The 19,068-nt window shown below is 44.5% G+C and overlaps 1 protein-coding gene across 1 annotated transcript in view; it reads left to right on the top strand.

The window, feature by feature from the left end:
- The window catches only part of LOC124514163 (aldehyde oxidase 2), a 103,387-nt gene that overhangs the window by 25,375 nt on the left and 58,944 nt on the right, over positions 1-19,068 (top strand). Inside the window, exons 11-23 of the mRNA XM_047082237.1 lie at positions 1,025-1,176; positions 3,396-3,489; positions 5,496-5,605; positions 7,221-7,405; positions 8,080-8,254; positions 8,337-8,339; positions 9,776-9,868; positions 11,021-11,190; positions 11,796-11,910; positions 13,477-13,599; positions 15,360-15,456; positions 15,929-16,053; positions 16,956-17,089. Coding sequence (XP_046938193.1) covers positions 1,025-1,176; positions 3,396-3,489; positions 5,496-5,605; positions 7,221-7,405; positions 8,080-8,254; positions 8,337-8,339; positions 9,776-9,868; positions 11,021-11,190; positions 11,796-11,910; positions 13,477-13,599; positions 15,360-15,456; positions 15,929-16,053; positions 16,956-17,089 — 1,576 coding nt within the window. The remainder of the gene's footprint in view (positions 1-1,024; positions 1,177-3,395; positions 3,490-5,495; positions 5,606-7,220; positions 7,406-8,079; positions 8,255-8,336; positions 8,340-9,775; positions 9,869-11,020; positions 11,191-11,795; positions 11,911-13,476; positions 13,600-15,359; positions 15,457-15,928; positions 16,054-16,955; positions 17,090-19,068) is intronic.

Here is a 19,068-nt window from a genome sequence, read left to right as displayed (position 1 = left end):
AAAGATTAATCTACAAGAGAAAACTCAAAGCATAGCCTGTGACATTATGAAAACAGACTAACTGCAATTAGAACCCAGCCCTGGAAGTGATGTCCAATCAGACTGTATGTGAGAGCAACTCATTCTACAAACCTGAGGAAGTAAAGGATTAATTTCAGAAGGCCAACTAAGTGACCTCCTGATGACTTGGGTGATTGCTTCACTTCAAAGATTGATCTGAACTTTTTTCATACCTATTGTGGGGAAACCCCAAAGCTGGTGCTAGTATCCTGCCTATACTCACAAGTATGCCTGCGACACCTGTTAATTTTTAATTACTTCCTTTTTCAGGTGGCACATAGCATTGCCCCAATCCTTCTGGATGCTTTCCCATCGCTTCTGCTTTTCTGGCCCCTCCCTGGGGACTCCCAATGTCCTGAGACCCAATAATACCCAAAATAATACTTGGGAAAGTTCTTCCCAGAGGCTATGTTCATTCTGATTACCTGGTGCCCCTCCTGTAAAAGATTTTGAGTCTCAAGGCTACCTATAGAGGTGGAAATCAGCAGTCAAAGCATTATTAATTATAGACAATGATCTGGGCAATTGAAAGACCTTTGCAATTATTTTAATGCCATCAGATTTATTCCCCTTAATCACAAAACAGCTTTGCATAGCTTCACTGTGGTTAGTTAGGAGGGGGGTCAAGGAAAGCTCTAGTAGAGTCTGCCACCTGCTACTTGTCACTGTCATTCCTTCTCTCTAGCCTCTCTTTCCTTGCATTTGTCCAAAGGAGAGTATAGACCAGCCCAGGACTCCTAATCCTGGCTGCACAGAATTACTGGGGAGACTTTGAAAGAGCCCCATCCAGAGATTCTGATTTAATTGATCTGGGAGTAGAGTATCTGTGCTGTTTTAAGTTCCCAGTGATTCTCTGTACAGCCAGTGTGGAGAGCCAATGTACCAACTGTACACTAAGGCCCAGCACCAGGATTATAATTCAGTTGCTTCTCCAATGTCACCTAAAAAAACTTTTCTTTTCTAGGACTGACAATAGGTGCTGGCTGCAGTCTGGCCCAAGTGAAGGACATTTTGGCTGAGCAAGTTTCCGAGCTCCCAGAGGAGAAAACTCAGACATACCGAGCCCTCCTAAAGCACCTGAAGAGTCTGGCAGGACAGCAGATCCGGAATATGGCAGTATGTCCTCTGGGCCAATCATTGGGCACACTGCACCTATTTCTTTTCTTTTTTTTTTTAAGTTTATTTATTTTGAGAGAGAGAGAGAGAGAGGAAGGGCAGAGAGGGAGAGAGATAATCCCAAGCAGGCTCTGTGCTATTAGTGCAGAGCCCGATGCGGGGCTTGAACTCACAAACCACGAGATCATGGCCTGAGCCGAGAACAAGAGTTGGACATTTAACCAACTGAGCCACCCAGGTGTCCCTACACCTATTTCTTAAGCTCACTGAAATGTTGAAATAAGCACTGGCAGAATCATTATGCAAAAAGGTCTCAGCAGATTGAAACAACAGGCACAATAAATAAATGTTTAATATTTAACAAACATTTTTTTTTAATTTTTTTTTCAACATTTATTTATTTTTGGGACAGAGAGAGACAGAGCATGAACGGGGGAGGGGCAGAGAGAGAGGGAGACACAGAATCGGAAACAGGCTCCAGGCTCTGAGCCATCAGCCCAGAGCCTGACGCGGGGCTCGAACTCACGGACCGCGAGATCGTGACCTGGCTGAAGTCGGACGCTTAACCGACTGCGCCACCCAGGCGCCCCTTAACAAACATTATTAAAAATATATTTAAAAACGACTCTAAATCAAGTTCAGTAGAATAGCCAAGTGACAATGTAGGTGGGAGAAAAGGAGATCACAGTTTTGCTCATTTCATGATAAGAATGTCAAAGAAACTAATTTAGTTTTAGGCTGTATTAACAGAAGTATAATACCTAAAATAAAGAGGGTAGCTTTCTCTACTCCATACTGTTCAGACCACAGCTAGAGAATAATGTACAGATCTGGGAGGCACACTTTGAAGTCTGGCTGGTTTTGACCTCAGAAGAAAGCAAAAGAGACATAGGTTTTCAAAATATGCATGCTCCCTCTTCTACATACCCCAAATGGTGTGTCAGAGATCCTTGGCATATGAGGAATCAGGGGAAGAGACAGTTCCGTGAAAAAGCTCTTCAAATGATTCCAAAATGTTCTCTCTTCCTGTTAAGAACTCTGACACCTTGCAGCCTGGCAAGGAGATCATGGCAGGAGAATAAGGGCTTGGAAACCACATCAGAAAGAGGAATGGTGGGGGTTGGGGCAGTCAGAGAGACCATGAGAGCTGCCTTCAAATATTTTTTTAAGTTTATTCAAAGGCAGAGAGAGAGGGAGAGAGAGAATCCCAAGTAGGCTCCTCTCTGTCAGTATGGAGCCTAATGCAGGGCTTGAACTCACAAACCATGAGATCATGACCTGAGCTGAATTCAAGAGTCTGATGCTTAACTGACTAAGCCACCCAGACCCCCTGCCTTCAAATACTTATAGACTCATGAAGACAGATGTGATTTATTTGATATAACCACAAAGGGTAGAGGTAGAAGTATGACTGATAGGGGAAAGTCCAGGGAGACAGAATTCAGCTCAGTGGAAACAAGAACTTTAAAATCAAGCTGTTGATAGAGAATCGGGGATTCCCTGTCTTCACCCATGTTCCAGCCCAGCCCTCAGCAACCAAGATGGTCACTGTAGATTCCATCACTATGTGGGGAGGAGAGTATTAGGTTGAATGGCCATTTTCCTCCCAAGTTCTGAGATGTTATAGGCTCAACCAGATCTAAGAAGGGGCAACTGTCTCTCAGATGACCAGAACCCCAACACACCTGTATGAAGTCTGGCCATTTCAGGGGCAGAGTTAGATGTGGCTGAGGTCCTGTGTACCCAAGGCAGGACGGCATCTTTGTAGCTGATACCACAGCCATCTGTGCTGTGGCCAAGGCTGAGTAGGGGGTGGTTCAGAATGGGCCATGGAGACCCACCGTTTAGGTTGGAATCCCAGTCCTGCCCCTTCCTAGCTGGGAGACCATGGTCAAATTTCATCATTTCTCTGTGCTGAGTATCTTCAGCTGAAAAATGGAGACAATGGCATCAGTCTCACTGGGTTAAAAAAAAGTAAGTAAATGTGTGTAAAGAAGTAGAACATACCAAATGCTGTGTGAGTGTTGGTTACTATCAGTTCCTGTCCCATCCAAAGTAGTGGGTGAGAGGTTCCTTCCAGACTGTCTGAATGGAGTCTCTCTACCAAGAGGACCAAGATCCCTTGTGACACTTTCACTACAAGAGGACCTTAAGCAGGTGCCTGTGGGGCCTAGGACCTGAGGAATAGAATTACCAAGGCAATAACTCTTTCTTTTTAGTCCTTAGGGGGACATGTTATAAGCCGACATTGCTATTCGGATCTGAATCCAATTTTGGTTGTGGGCAATGCTACCCTCAATCTGATATCAGAAGGTAAGCTACCCCAGAACATTCTAGATTGCACCTAAGGTTTTTTGTCTTTCTTTTTAAGGAATTGGTATAAGTCAGAGCGCTGATCTCTGGCTCTTAATCCACCATGGGAAGCTCAGGCTCCTAGAGGAAGGCACACTGACACAAGGGAGTGGCTAGTGCTTCCTTCTGGCACCACTGCCGATGTACACACAACATTCACCCCACCATAGCTGTGTGACAGCCAGGGGTGGTGTGCAGAGGCTGAGGTGAAGGCTGTCTGCTGTCTGAGGACTGTTGTCTACTCTCCTTCATTCCTACTCCCCTCAGTTGCTGTGTGAGAAGCCACAAGTCTGGGGAAGACACACAACAAACACCATGGGCCCTCTAGGGACAGAAGGAAGACAATGATGAATTTTACATGCTGGCTGAAAGGATCATTCCCTGGGGCTGCTCCATGCAACACTACCCTTGTCTTCCTGGAAACACTCAGCTCTCTCCCTGCCTCCACTGCTCCAAGAATGCTGACGTACCCCTTTACTGGGCACTAACTGTATGCCAGGCTGTATTGGACATCTTATACACAGCATGACTAGTCCAACCAACCACCCAGCTGTCACTTGTAGAGACAGGCACAGGATGGGAACCATCATCTGCATCAGGCTCCCTCTCCAGGGCCTCTGGCTCTCCTTCCCATCACTTCTCCTGGTCCTTCACCCATAACCCATCAAATATACACTCCTTCTGTCCCTCCCACTTGGCCAGCCAGTCATTTACCCCTCCTATGGGTGGACCGGACCCAGGCACTAGGGTGCAGGGAAGCAATCACAATCTGCTCCCCACATGAACTTCAGGGGTGTATCCAACCAGGAATTATATCACAGGCAATGTAACCCTCCCAAGGGGTTTGTTGGCCATAATACGATCCCATCCCTAACTGGTGGGAAGTGCTGGGAGAGCCTTTGTGCAGAGGAAAAGCTCACACACCCTTATTCAGCTTTGCATGGGGCCCGCCCAGGAGGGAGGAGAGGAAAGGCCTCACCCTGGCCTGGCCTGGCCTGGTCAGCCATTTTCCTGAGTCCTCCCCGCCTGTGGTTGAATGTGACCCCAACCTGACCCCCAAACACCAGAAAAGAAGAAGCCAAGAATCTGGGGCATCAGGATAGCAAGGATATCCTGGCCTGCATGCAGGGCCTTCTACTACATTAGCAGTAGTGTTCTTCTACTAGAGGTTGGTGGTTACCTTTGGCTTAAGGTCTGTGCTTTTCCAGCTCTGCCAAAGCCACCTCCACCCTGAGCTCAATGTTTCTCTGGTGCTGGTAGATGAGCTCACTGACCTAGCAGCAGGGCAGGCCAGCAAAGGTCAGCAGGGGCTCCATCTGGGGTTCTCCTGCTTCCTTCTCAACTACCCCTACGTTCCAATCAGCATTTTGCCTCTTTTGCCACGAACAGAATCCATCTCAGATTCGCTGGGCTGTAGTTTGATCTCCTCATGGCACCTGCTGTGGAGCCACAAACCACTTTTTAAAACCGGAGGGCCCTGCTCTGACCACTAAATTATAACACTGGGCCAAACGGAGGGTTTGTGAATTGCTCACTTTGTTTGAAAGATGTAGGTCTCCAGTTCAGATGCCAACAGCAGCAGCAAGAACAAAAAGAAATGCAATGACTTGAGCTCTGTTAATAGTGGAAATAAACTCTGTCTCCGCTGAAGCCATGCCCTTACCTTGATCACAGTAGTGAATGAGTTAGATTTAGTTAACCAGCTTCTGCCTGAAGATGAAAATGGTGCAGGCATGACAGGCCTTGGAGGTGGCAGGAGACCCTGTTCACATAGCACGTATGCAGAGATGAGTAAATGTCAAGAGGCCCTGCTAGTCCTGTCTGTGCAGGGGAGTGGGGGAGCCCTGGACTGCATCACTCTGTTTAAAGGGAGGTGACCTTTTCCTCCTTGCTGCTGACATTTAAGAGTACAGAATAATCCGGCATTCCTCACTGCAACTGTGCAGAAATGTCATTTTCTTCGACAGAAGGCACACGGCAGATCCCTCTAAATGACCATTTTCTTGCCGGGTTGGCAAGTGCAGACCTTAAGCCAGAGGAAATTTTGGAATCTGTGTACATCCCGCACTCTCAAAAGGTAAGAATTCTGCTGGTTGCTTTTAAGAGTTTGTTTTTCCCTTTTCATGACAGAGAGCAGTCATCTTCAGAAATCTGAAAACAGATGGAAGGAAAATGACTGCCCTGAAAATCTGTTTCCTGTCCACTGTGGACTGGCCTAGCACCAAGGCCCTCAGACACCCTCGGGCAAGCAGCTCCGGGCTGTGATTTGGGGTTGTTGTTTCAGCTGTGGGGTGGGGCCTGCTGAGGGCATGTGGTTGTGCTTCCACACCCCTTTATGTCTACAGATCGACTCTGGGAGGCGGAAATTAAAGCTCTCTGGCTGTGGACGAGCTTCTCCGCCTGACCCACAAAGAGGTGGAAGCTGGAATAGGGTCTCCCCGCTTCCCACTCTAGCTAACCCCAACAGCTCACAGGAACAAGAGGACCTCCAGATGTTTGCTAACACAGGATGTCTGGGATTGATGTGGCCACCCAGCTGGCTTTTGAGTGGGGCCTCTGTCTTCACTCAATGCTCCGTGTCTCTCCCCAAAACCATACCCGAATCCAAGAGGATGGTCTCCCCAGAGAGAGGCAATTCAACACACACACATACACACACACACACACACACACACACACACACACACACAATGGTGAAAAGCCAGGAGTTAGCTTAGTTATGTGGGAGGTCTCATGTTAAGTCATGTTTTCAGCGTGTTTGATCTTCATTTATTTTTCCTTTGGAATGGAAACTTTGAAATGTGTTCTAATCCAAAGTGCATCGGGGAAGGCCCAAGACAGAAAAGCAGGCAGGCACAAACACAGCACCCTTGGTGGATGCACAGATGGAAACACACTTGAGGCACAGGCCTTCGCCATTAACCTCATGTTGCAACATCAGCAGGTCACGGTGCCAAAGACCCCAGTGGGGCAGCCATTACCCTCCCGACTCTCATTCCTGATACAAGATTCCCTAGTGCACTGTCAAAGTTCTATTCAACTCTTTTATGACCTTTGCAAAATGGAAAAGCAGTCATTTCTACAAACCAAAAATGTAGTGGGTCTCTTTCGCACATCAAGCAAATCACATTTAAAAGCACCTGTGTTGGGGTGCCTGGGTGGCTCAGTTAAAGCTTCCAACTTCAGCTCAGGTCAAGATCTCACAGTTTGTGAGTTCGAGCCCTGCATCAGACTCTGTGCTGACAGCTCAGAGCCTGGAGCCTGCTTCAGATTCTGTCTCCCTCTCTCTCTGCCCCTCCCCAACCTGTGCTCTGTCTCTCTCTGTCTCTCAAAAATAAATGAATGTTAAAAATGCCTGTGCTGGGAGGGTTCCTGCATCCTCATGAGGACAGAGGCATCTGAAGACTAGAGGCAAGAGCACCTAGAAATAAGAGCACCTGGAAATGATCCAGGTATCCTGGCCTCAGGAAAAGTGCACAGTGATCCCTGTTCCTTAAGGGCATTGGACATTGGGGATGGATTCCATTCTCACTATGAATGAGAAGCCAGCCAACTTGTCCTCTAATTGTGCCAAGTGCCTTTTGTGCCCCGTTAGATGGAGTCTAAGTGATTAATTAGTGGCACCAAGAAGCAGGAACCATGCTCTCACTTTTGACATGTCAAGTAACCCCAAGTGGTTCCTGTGTCCACAGTGGGAATTTGTGTCAGCCTTCCGACAGGCTCAGTGCCAGCAAAATGCCTTGGCCGATGTGAGTGCTGGCATGCGAGTCATTCTTGAAGAAGCCACAGACACCATCAAGGAGTTGAGCCTCTCCTATGGAGGGGTTGGGGAATCCACAATTGGTGCACATAAATCCTGCCAGCAGCTCATAGGGAGGTAAGCGATGAACCCTGCACCCCAAAGGTGAAACTTGACATCAAAAACAAAGAACAAGTAGAAGTTTGGCTCTGGCAAGGGTTGTTAATGCCCTGGGAAGATGTGAACTCCTATATATAGAATCACTGCTTGTTCTTTCTGCAATTTTGCTTATAAAGCAAACCTCACTTGACTTTGGCTAATTAGGGGCTGCTCCTTGGGGGAAGGCCACAACAACAATGAGCCATGACTGTGCTCTGCCCCAGTTCTCATGTGCACATCAGCACTCCTGCAGACCCACACCAGGCAGGGTCCAAGTGTACCTAGTGCCGCTGCTGTGCGGGGACCTTTTGTTTCTTCCTCAGTAGAGGCCAGTCCGGTTCATAATGGAATTGGCCCTCATGATCTGTTTGTGTAATGTCTGGTTCCAGCATGTTCTGGCCCTTGAACATGCTTGGTTCATGTTGCAATGAAACAGGGCCCATCCTCACCCTGCCATGACCCTCAGGCCACTTGGTGCAGCTTCCCAGGCCTCGATTTTCCTAAAGGGCTTGGTTAGATGATTTCTGAGTTCCCTTCCAACTCATAAAAGGAGACTCCAGGTTCTCTAAATTGTTATTATCCAGTAGCTGGCACATGCCGTGTGATCGAGACTGCCCTTTGACTTGTCCCTTTCCCACCTCCAACACCACCAGGCCCTGGAATGAGCCAATGCTGGAGGAAGCTTGCAGGCTGCTTCTGGAAGAGGTCTCCCTCCCAGGCTGGGCTCCAGGGGGAAGAGTGGAATTCAAGAGGACTTTGGTGGTCAGCTTCTTCTTCAAATTCTACCTAGAAGTTCTGCAGGAACTAAAGAAGCTTGTAAAAGTGTCTGTAAGTGTTCTGGCTTTTATGTGCCCCTTGCAGCCATAGCTCCCAGCTTTTCCACTACTTTTGCAAACTGTCTTGTGGGCAGCCTGTGCATGACCTGTCACCTGTTCTGAGTCAGGCCTTGTCAGTTCCCAGCCCTCCTTCCTTCAGGGATTCAGCCCTGAAGGGCTACCACATGAGGCTCAGGATGCCACACTGTCTTCAGTTCACAGATGTTCACTACATGCCCTGAGCAATGAAACGTTACAGTGCCCCTGCCTCCAGTGTGCGATTTCTTTTTCTTTTAAAATCAGCTTTACTGGAGGCACCTGGGTGACTCAGTGGGTTAAGCATCTGACTCTTGATTTTGGCTCAGGTCATGATCTCACAGTTTGTGAGATCAAGTCCCACATTGGGCTCTGTGCTGAAGGTGCAGAGCTTGCTTGGGATTCTCTGTCTCCCCCTTCTCTGCCCCTTCCCCTGCTTGTACTCTCTCTCTCTCTTTCTCTCAATCCCTCTCAAAATAAATAAACAATTTAAAAAATAATAAAATCAACTTTACTGAAATATAATTACATATAATAAAATGCACCTATTTATACTCAATGAGTTTTAACAGATGTGTAAACCCATGTAGCCACCACCTCAAACAAGGTATAAAGCATTTTCATCACCCCAAAAAGTACCTTTTGGCCTCCCACCCCTGCCCCCAGGCAACCACTCATCTGCTTCATGGCAGATTAGGTTTGCCTATTCTAAAATTTAATATTCAACATAAAATGTAAAATAAAATTTTATTTTTCAAAACATACTAAAATTTTATTTGTATGCAAATATTTAAGTGGCTTCTTTCTAGATTGTTTTGTTTGTATACTTCTGGAATAAGTTAAGCAAGGCAAAACATTCTCTTTCTCTCACTCTCTATTTCCTTCCCAGACCAGGATTATAACCCTCGCCCTACCTCATACCCCCTGTTTCAAACCACACCCTACCCCAACACTCCTCAAGTCACCTCAAGTGTTCAATTTTCATTACGCGGACGTAGACCCTGACCAACCACATTCACCAGGGTAATAATCACTGCCATTTAATTTCGGAATCAAGACACTTGGTATGTTTCAGACACCCAGAGAGTCTTCTCAATTTTACTGATGAACTGCTGAGTTGCTGAGAAAAACAAGCAGGATGTGGGATCTTTTGTGTACAGTGAACTCCAGCTCATTCTGGGATGGCGTCTCTGTCCCCTAGTGTTCCAGCTTGTCCTGCCTTTACCCAGCTCACTGACAGGCCTCTCCCTCCTCTGGGTGGCTAGGGGATCAGATTCAAACCAGTCCATCCAGTTCCTCAGTATGTGGAAAGGGAGGGAGGGCAAGACACCTTCATAAAAAAGGAGACCCCGGGGAGATGATGTAGATTTTGGTCTTCCAGGATACCCTGGCCTTGCAGTTTCTTGGATACCTCAACCAAGTCATTTTCACACAAGCCAAAGCCCAGTTTAATCATAGACTAATTGGTTTATCTTTATTGTTTTGAATGGTCTTTCAGGACAGTCATCATTATCCTGAAATTTCAGACCGATTCCTAAGTGCTCTAGAAGATTTCCCCGTCACAGGACCTCGGGGAGTCCAAAGGTACCAGGTCAGTGAGTATAATGTAACAGGAACATAGAAACTAAGAGATAAGCTATAGTTATGTGAACAAAGCAAGCACTTCAGAGTTGTGATTCATAGTTCTGACTTTCTAGTTTGGGCTGGCACATTGCCCTTTGTTTAGGCCAAGTCAGGGAGATGCTGGATCTAAGATCGGGCCTGAGCTACCATGACACACACTCAAGGCTGAACCAACCTGGAATGGTTTGACCATCTGACTAATCATTGATAGTATCCTGGAATGCGTGTTCTTTGGGCATTTGTTTGAAGAGCACCCAAGCCAGGTATGGGGGAAGGACTGAATAAGAGGGTAGCAAGATTCAGCCTCCAGCCCTGGTTGCAAATATCTCATCTCCAGTCAGCAAAACAAGGACCTTGCCAGTACCTGAACCCACCCTTCTTGAAGGACAATTTAGAAAGTATCTATTATTATCTGTTAGCACAAAGCCCCTCTCCCACCCCATCTCCACACACACGCACGCACACACACACACACACACACACACACACAAACACACACACACCACAGAGCTTCCCTGAAAAGAATTCCAAAATAAACACTTTCTCCAACTTCTTATCCTCCCAGTGATGTTTTTGAGCCACTTACAGGGGCAACCAAGGCACTGTGGTCTAGATCTGGGTGGACTCCATTGCCATTTGCTCCCCTCCCCTCTCCCCTGCCCCAGGCACTACTCAAGTTGACACTCAAGCTTTTAGCTTAGATTTTGGTTCCCCACCCTCTGGAATTATATCACTTTAGACTTCATCATCTTGATCACTTTCTATGTAAACAGTTTGGTCATGGAAAAGGTAAGAAAGCTGGACAAGGAGAACCTCTGAATTCCAGAACAAAGCAGTACAGGGGTACAACTTGGGAAAAGAAAATGCCAAAAGGAGAGGCTAGGATGCCCTTTCACCTACTTCACAGTTCTGCCAAAAAGTTGGCATTGCTACATAACTGACAGGACAATTCCCCAGTCTAGTGACATCATTGAATTTTTGCACTTATCATCTGACCCACTCCAGTGTTTGTGGTCTGAGGGTGACTGATTTCTCAATCCTGAATCAAGAGTGTTGGTAATCATCCAGGCCACTTGTGAAGATTTGAATTGTCCAGGGCAACTCTTGTCTCCCTCTGCAGAGTGTGGATTCTCACCAATCCCTCCAAGATCCAGTTGGACGCCCCATCATGCACCTGTCAGGTCTTAAACATGCTACAGGTGAAGCCATATTTTGTGATGACATCCCTATGGTGGATAGAGAACTTTTCATGGTTTTGGTGACCAGTACAAAAGCCCATGCAAAAATCATGTAAGTAAATGGAAAGCTTTCAAAAAAAAACTTTTAAAAGCACACCTGTGGATTCCCTCTGAGGAATGTACCTGTTATGCCATGTCCTAAACCCAAAGAACCTAAAATTGAAAGAAGAAAGAAAAGGGCACCATCCCCAGCAGGAGGAAGAGAGGGTATCTGGAAATGACCATTATGAAAGAGAGAACAAAAATAGTTATGGGCTCCTTGCTTCTCTTCTAACCTCATTACACCTCATCTCCCTGCTGTAGCCTCAGTCATGGCTCAAAGGAGTAATTCTGAGTAGGGCTGATACTCAGCTGTTGATAAAACCCTGAAATACTGCATTTCTGAAGGGCTAATGCCTACTGTCCTAAGCTTCCTAAGAATTTCCCTTGCCACAGCCACACAGCCCCTCCCCCAGGTCCTCTCCTATAGTTAAAGTGTTACCCCTGACCCAGCAGGCAGCCTTCTGGACCATATGGCAGGTTAGCTTTTATTGGTCGGGACCTATGCTGGACAGTTGTTATATATTTTTTATTTTCAACCATGTTCTATCCTTTCCTCAGGTCTGGGGCCCTCAAAGCTTGCTGATTTCTACTTCTTAAATATTTCTCTTTTTTCAGATCAATTGATTTGTCTGAGGCCCTTGAACTACCTGGGGTGGTTGATGTGATAACAGCTGAGGACATTCCAGGCACCAATGGTGCCGAGGATGACAAATTGTTGGCTGTAGATGAGGTACAGAGTATGCTTTCTCAGATGACTTTGTGCAGATAATCACAAAGTTACCACCTCCAGCTGGTTTTCAATCCCGCCCCCCACATTGCGGGACGGACAGAAGTGCCGATTCTTACAGCTTCTCTCTACACCTAAAATCTTTATTCAGACAGACTTAAATCTTCTGGAGTCAGGAAATTACACAGTAAAAGGGAAATAATAAACATACAGAAAAACAAGTTCTAGTTTTCCCACTGTGCGCTCTTGAGTCAATTTACCCTCATCTAAAGAATAAATGTAGGAACTGACCTGTATCAGGATAGAATATGCTAGAAAGACCTAAAAAGGAGAGTGCAAAAAATACAGCCACTCCCTGTTTTCTGTATTAAACTCTCTCCTTTCCTAAACCAACCCCATGCAGACACACCCCCACCCCACCCCTCACTTACTTTTACACATTCCATTTGTAATAAAGTTGCTTTTCCCACCTTTGACATTTTAATTCAATTCTACAAACATTCACTGAATACTTGCTTTTGGAGCCAGGCTAATTTGGTTCATGTTCCATCTCTACCACTCACTAGCCATGTGCCTTTGGGTGTCATTACCTGGAAAATGGGAATAATCACTGCACCAATCCCATGGTGTTGTGGGATCTAAAAGAGTTAATGCACGTAAAATGCTTACAACGGTGTTTGGCACATGAAGGCTCTCAGTAGGTGTTAGCTGTTATTGTCACTTCTCAATGAGTCACACAGACTGTTTCTCCTCCAGCCATGAAATGGCTCACTGTTCTTTTGGTTGAACTCCAGATGAAGAGGTCAGTTGTTATTTAAGAGCTATATCATCTGCTCAGGCTGCCATCACAAAATACCACAACGTGGGCCACTTTTTAAAAAGCAGAAATTCATTTTCTCACAATTCTGGTGGCCTATCACCCAAGACCAAGGTTTTGGTTTCTCCTGAGGCCTCTCTCCCTGGTTTGCAGGTGGCTGTCTCCTCACTGTGTCCTCTCATGACTTTTGTCTGAGGATGAGCCTCCCTGGTATCTCTTCCTCTTCTTATAAGGACACAGTCATATTGGATTAGAGCTCCACCCTTATGACCTCATTTAATCTTAATTACCCCACTGAAGGCCCTATCTCCAAATACAGTCACACTAGACATTAAGGCTTCAACATTTGAATTTGGGAAGAAGGAGGGAACACAGTGCAGCTCATAACAGGGATGATATTGTACAAGAAACACTTTCCTTATCTTTAAACTCTAAAATGATAAATGATACCATAAATATGATACATGTGAACCAAGCTTGACAGAGGACACAGCACATTCAGGTCACAACCAATCTCACATCCACTCTGGAGCTTACATTCATTGAGTAAAATGGCCAATGGAATCATCTGTATTCTTTAAATTATTTTTTTAATTAAAACATTTTAAGCCAAGCACATGTAGTTGAATGTGACCTCCAATGTGGCCTTATTGACAAACAATAATAACAAAGATACCAGCCACTGATAAGGGTGAAGTAAGACTATTCCTACTGATATTTTTCTACCTGCTTCATGCATGTATTTTCCGCAGGTGCTTTGCGTGGGCCAGATCATCTGTGCTGTGGTTGCAGAGACAGATGTACAGGCAAAGAGAGCAATTGAAAAGATAAAGATCACCTACAAAGATCTGGAGCCCATAATCTTCACCATCAATGTAAGCAGTGCTGGCTGGTTTCTTTCCTGTAAAGTTGTAGAATCAAAAACACCCTTGTAAATTTCTTAATGCAACACTAATTCTAATTTTTTCTTGCCACTGGCTTGCCCTGGAAAGATCAGCTTCCTCTGGAAGATATTATTTGTATGAATTGAAATTAGCTTTGGCTCTAAGAAATGACAGGGGTGGGGTGGGGTGGAGAAACAAACGAAGAATTGAAGTTTCTTTCTCTTTCACATTTACAAAGTCTAGAAAAGATCAGTCCAGGGCTTATGTAGGGTTCTATGTGTCAGGGATCTTGGATCCTTCTATCTAGTCACTGCTTCAAGCATGGTTTCTACCCTCTAGGTCACACTTTGCTCCACAATGGCTGCTGAAGCTTTGGCTATTAAGTTCGCATTCCAGACAGCAAAGAGAATGAGGTGATGAAGAAGGGCATATCCCATCCCTTTAAGGACACTTCCCATAATCTCACTGGTTAGCACCTAGTCAGATACCACACCTCAAGGGGAGCTGGGAAATGTAGACTTTATCCCAAGTGACTACATGACCACTAAAAATTGGGGAAGAAAGATGATGAGAATGGATATTGAGAACAATCATGTTTTCAAGGTGGGCCTCCAAAACAGTGGGACTCTCATGATGGAATTCCACAGAAATTTCAACTCTTACTTTTGGGTCTAGCTGAAGGAATGCAAATGCTATTACCAAAGCAGAAAGAATGAAGTTAGAATAGAAAATTCAGATGTGGAGTGGGATTTTCAGGTTCTAACTCAATGAAGGGCAAGTTCAGAGTAACTGAGTTGCAAAAAGCTTTCTTATTTGTGCACTTGTAATAGAAAATAAAATTTTTTCAAAGGCCCCAGTGAACCATTTGACATTTTTTAAATGTGCCTAAAAGGCACAACTTGCTCAATAGTCAAAGCGTTACAAAGGTCATGTTTCTTGATCTTTCTAAACCAAATCAATTCTGTTCCAAATTCCCATTTTGCCAAGTTTGCAAGAAGTCCAGACCATTTTTCTTGGCTCAGTATCCCTTCTGGGGTTGTACTAGGATCCTAACATCAGTTTTTGAGATTTCAATCCTAATCCCATTTCCTCAAGGGGGAAATAGTACCCAGAAGAAAAACCAGGAAATATCCTGGGATTCAGAATGGTTAGAGATCTGCAGTTCTCCCAGAATAGGACTGTCCAGAGTCAGCTAAAAATTTCTTTTGTGAATAGAGTATATAACAAAATAGTTATACATACCAATATTTGTTTACCCATCCATTCATTCATTTATTTAAATGACTGTAGGTATGAGAGGCAGTAAGGGTAGTGGCTAAAAGTACAGTTTCTAGAACCAAACTGCTAGGTTTGAATCCTGGCTGCATCACTTAGGTAAATTCATTAACCTCTTTAAGCCATGGTTTCTTCATCTATAAAATGGGGATAATACTAATAATCACCTGTTCCCTGGAAATCCACACTGAAAATGAGAAATGAGTATTTATGATCATGGGCCATCATAGCATCCCCAGATCTCAATTCTTAACATTTCTCTACTCCTTGTTGGTTTTCCCTGCACTTTAGGAGACATCCTTCAGACACCCATCTTGTCTCTGCCATGAGCCCACTACTCCAGTACTCCCTTGCTTGATGACTCCCTTCATGTGTCCCAGTAGATGGCTATTTTGGGGAGTTTACTGGCCTTTGACTAAGAAACAAAATGTCAATGGAAGAAAAAAAATTTTAATTGGGTTATTCCTATCATTTAGGATGCCATAAAGCACAACTCATTCCTATGCCCTGAAAAAAAACTTGAACAAGGAAACATTGAGGAGGCATTTGAAAAAGTCGATCAAATTGTTGAAGGTAAGCAATTCAGGATATTTAATAGAATCTTTGCATGATTCTGTTCCAAAGCAGACACTGAGAGCATGTGATTTCGTAAGAAAGGGCATCCTCTAAAGACTCAGCACTTTGCCAAATTTCTTTTATATCTCTTCCTCTCAAATTGTGAGTGTGGGTGTGGGGGTATTATGTGTGTTGCCTTTAGAGGTGGGGGGCAGGGAGCAACAGAATAAATAGAAGAAAAATCCTTAGCACTTTGGTTAGTTAAGGACAGAGGAATGGAGCCAGACCCTTCCAACTTGTTATACAAATCTATGGTATCTGAAACAGATTGCCTTTAGTTGCCACAGAACAAATGCCTGATCCATCAATTCCTTGGTCAGGACAAATCCAGACTGGTCAGTCCACATCTTACTTGCTTTGGAATTCCTCAACGTGGTAGTTTCCAATCAACACACACTCTCAGGAATTTCCCTTTGCTTGCACTTAACAGGAGAGGTCCATGTTGGAGGCCAGGAACATTTCTACATGGAAACACAAAGAGTGATTGTTATTCCAAAGGCAGAGGACAAAGAACTGGACATTTATGTATCAACACAGGATCCAGCCCACGTGCAGGTGAGGTCCAGGATCGCCCTTACCTTTCCAACTTCCTAATTTTGTCATGGCACTCAATCCCCATAGGCTCACAGTTGGTAGCCATTTTTCCTGTAGAAACTTGATGTCCAAATATTGGACATCAGTGGAACAGCTAAGATACCAGAATTCTTTTATTTTTTTTCTGGTCTTGTCAAGTAAGTATAAGAACAGCTGAGGTGAAGGGGATTCAGAGCACACTTATCCTGGTGACCACTGAGTAATGTATAGAATTGTTGAAACACTATATTCTACACCCAAAACTAACATAACACTGTGTTAACTATATTGGAATGAAAATTAAATAAAATTAATAAAATTAAACTTAAAAAAGAAAAAGAACAACCACAGTCACTTCAGATTTAAAGAATACATTCATTTGCAGCATGGTTAAATGAGCTCTGTGATTGGATAACACTAAATTATATCTGCACTTGCTTTTTCTCTAAATAATCATTACAGATAACCTTTGGAGTAAACACATCACTTTACAGTACATTTTCATTATCCCAGTCTCAAAGTGCTCTAGGTTTTAGCTGCAAACATCTTCTTTACTAACTTGTCAGGAGTTTGCTGATTTTCACTTTGTTGGAACATACATCTAGGCATTTGGCTAGGATTCCAGCTCTGACAGGAATCTAGGACTCTGACAGTTTCCTTTCTGGAAAATACTATTTTTCTGCTAGAAAGGCTGTCCTGTAAGATTGATGATGTTTATGAACTCAACAGAGCTCTCTGCAACACAGATTTACATTATCTTAGTTTGGGTTTTGTTTTTGTTTTTGTGTTCTGACAGTAGGTGTGGATGAATATTGCTGTGATGTTTCAGGCAACAAAAGGCTTCTTTGCCATTTCTTGTAAAACTTTTTCATTATCTTTCACAGAAAACAGTGTCCTCTACTTTAAATATCCCCATCAACAGGATCACCTGTCATGTCAAGCGGGTGGGTGGAGGTTTTGGTGGAAAAGTAGGAAGACCAGCTGTATTTGGGGCTATTGCTGCTGTGGGTGCTATCAAGTAAGTGCACTTGGGGATACAAGAGGGTGTAAAACGTACAGAGCTAAGGGCAAATCCGTGGACTGAGAGTGACTTGACTGCTGTCATAACTACCTGAGTGTCCTTGGGCAACTCAGGCTCCTGTCTCTTTTTCTTTATAATTATAGATATAATACTCACCTTCCTAGATTGATTGGAAAAGTCAAATGCACCTAGGACTTGAAACAGGCTATAAAAAAGAAAAGTGATATTATTTGTTAAACAGCTCCAAGGCTGAGGCTGCCCTGTCCCTGAGCTTCAGGAAAGGTGACCTATTTAGGGGTAGGGCAAGTCTCCTGCCTAAGTGGAATGCCAAGGGGGAGGCTCCTCCCCCACTTTCCCTTCCTACTCTAGCTGCAGTCAGGGTGGCATGAGGAAAGAAAGGCTCCCACCCTCTGCCTCTCTGCACCTGGAAGGGCTGGCTAGTCAATGTTTGCTTAATGATAGATGATATCCTCAAAGAGAGTTCCCAGGCTAACTCAACCAGAAGACTTGCTCCTTTGCTGTTCATGTTGTTCAAGTTGCTGGCTTTTCTGTTTCTTGTTCATTTTCTATGGCTGTTTTTTGGTAGTTACAAAGTATTGTCAGAGCCCCAATCAGCCTGCAAAGTTCAAAGGTCCTGCTTCCTTTGACAAATTCTGTGTAGTTCAAAGCTAGGTCCTAAAGCACTCAGATGTGTGTCTCATTCTGCAACGAGAGACAGGAAATCACAAGATCTGAATCCCATCTCCACTTCTTTCCATAATGAACGTCTCTATTCACACCCACCAAGTACCCAGAAGGGTTCATCGGTTCATCATACTCCCAACAAGCTTTGTGCCTTTAAGACTTCTCAAGCATTACTGCACAGTAGAATCATCTGGTGAGCATTTAAGTCCCAGTGCCTAGGCTGTCCCATCCAATTCGGGCATCAGTATAGTTTAAAACTAACCCAGTAGTTCCACTGTGCAGCCAAGTGTGGCAACCAGTGCCTTAAGCTACAACCCCACCTTAGCACACATCTGGCATGCATTAAGTAGTCCCCAGAGTAGTGTTCCCAGACTGGTGATAATAAGAGTCTCCTAGGGATGCCTGAGTGGCTCAGTCAGTTGAACGTCCTGGGCTCGTGATCTCGTGGTTTGTGAGTTCAAGTCGAGCCTGCAGCTTGCGGCTGTCAGAATAGAGCTTACTTTGGATCCTCTGTCCCCCTCTCTCTCTGCCTCTCTCTCTGCCTCTCTCTCTCAAATAATAATAATAATAATAATAATAATAATAATAAATGCCTCCTATGCTTATAGAAATTCCTGCCTCCCCACCCCAGACCCACTGAATCAGAAGCACCAGAGAGTAGACACAGAAACTTTACATTTAACTGATGCTCCAGGTAGTCGTCACCATTTAAACAAACAAACAAACAAACAAACATTCAGGAAACCTTGTGCCAGAATTGTAGTTTTCAACGTGTGCCTGAAAGTACCTCATAAGAATCACTGAGAAAAATGCCAATTCTGGGTCCCCTCCCTACATGTACTGAATGAGAGTCCTAGTGCTAAGGCTCAGGAATCTGCATTTTTGTCAGCATGCTAGACTATTCTTCTACACTCCAAAGTATGGGAACTACTGCCCTGGAGATACAGAAAGGCTGAAGCTCCTAGCTACCCAAGGGCCCAACTTGTCCAGCATAATAGCATTCCTGGGTGAAAATGAAAATGCTAACCCAGCATCCTAAAGACAAGTACTTGGCCTTGTTTTTACAGTTGTGTTAAGTATGCATTTATCTATTCACATTCTTTCAACTTTGTAACTCATGGTGGAGATATGCAAAGTGGCTGGATCTGGGTGAGCATGAAATCTGAAGCCTTAAGAACACAAGTTAACTGGCATGTGACATTAATCACTTTAGCTAGATCTCCAACTATTGAGTTATAGGCTACAGAAACAGTAGTAGTTTAGTCATATATTAATTCAGACCAGTGCCTAGC

The sequence above is a fragment of the Lynx rufus genome, unplaced genomic scaffold (assembly GCF_022079265.1).
Source record: "Lynx rufus isolate CCGP_SWC_20201006 ecotype Redwood Valley unplaced genomic scaffold, mLynRuf1.p SCAF_2, whole genome shotgun sequence".
In the NCBI taxonomy this organism is placed as follows: domain Eukaryota; kingdom Metazoa; phylum Chordata; class Mammalia; order Carnivora; family Felidae; genus Lynx; species Lynx rufus.
Note: the sequence above shows the minus strand (reverse complement) of the source record. Positions and strands in the feature narration are given on the sequence as shown.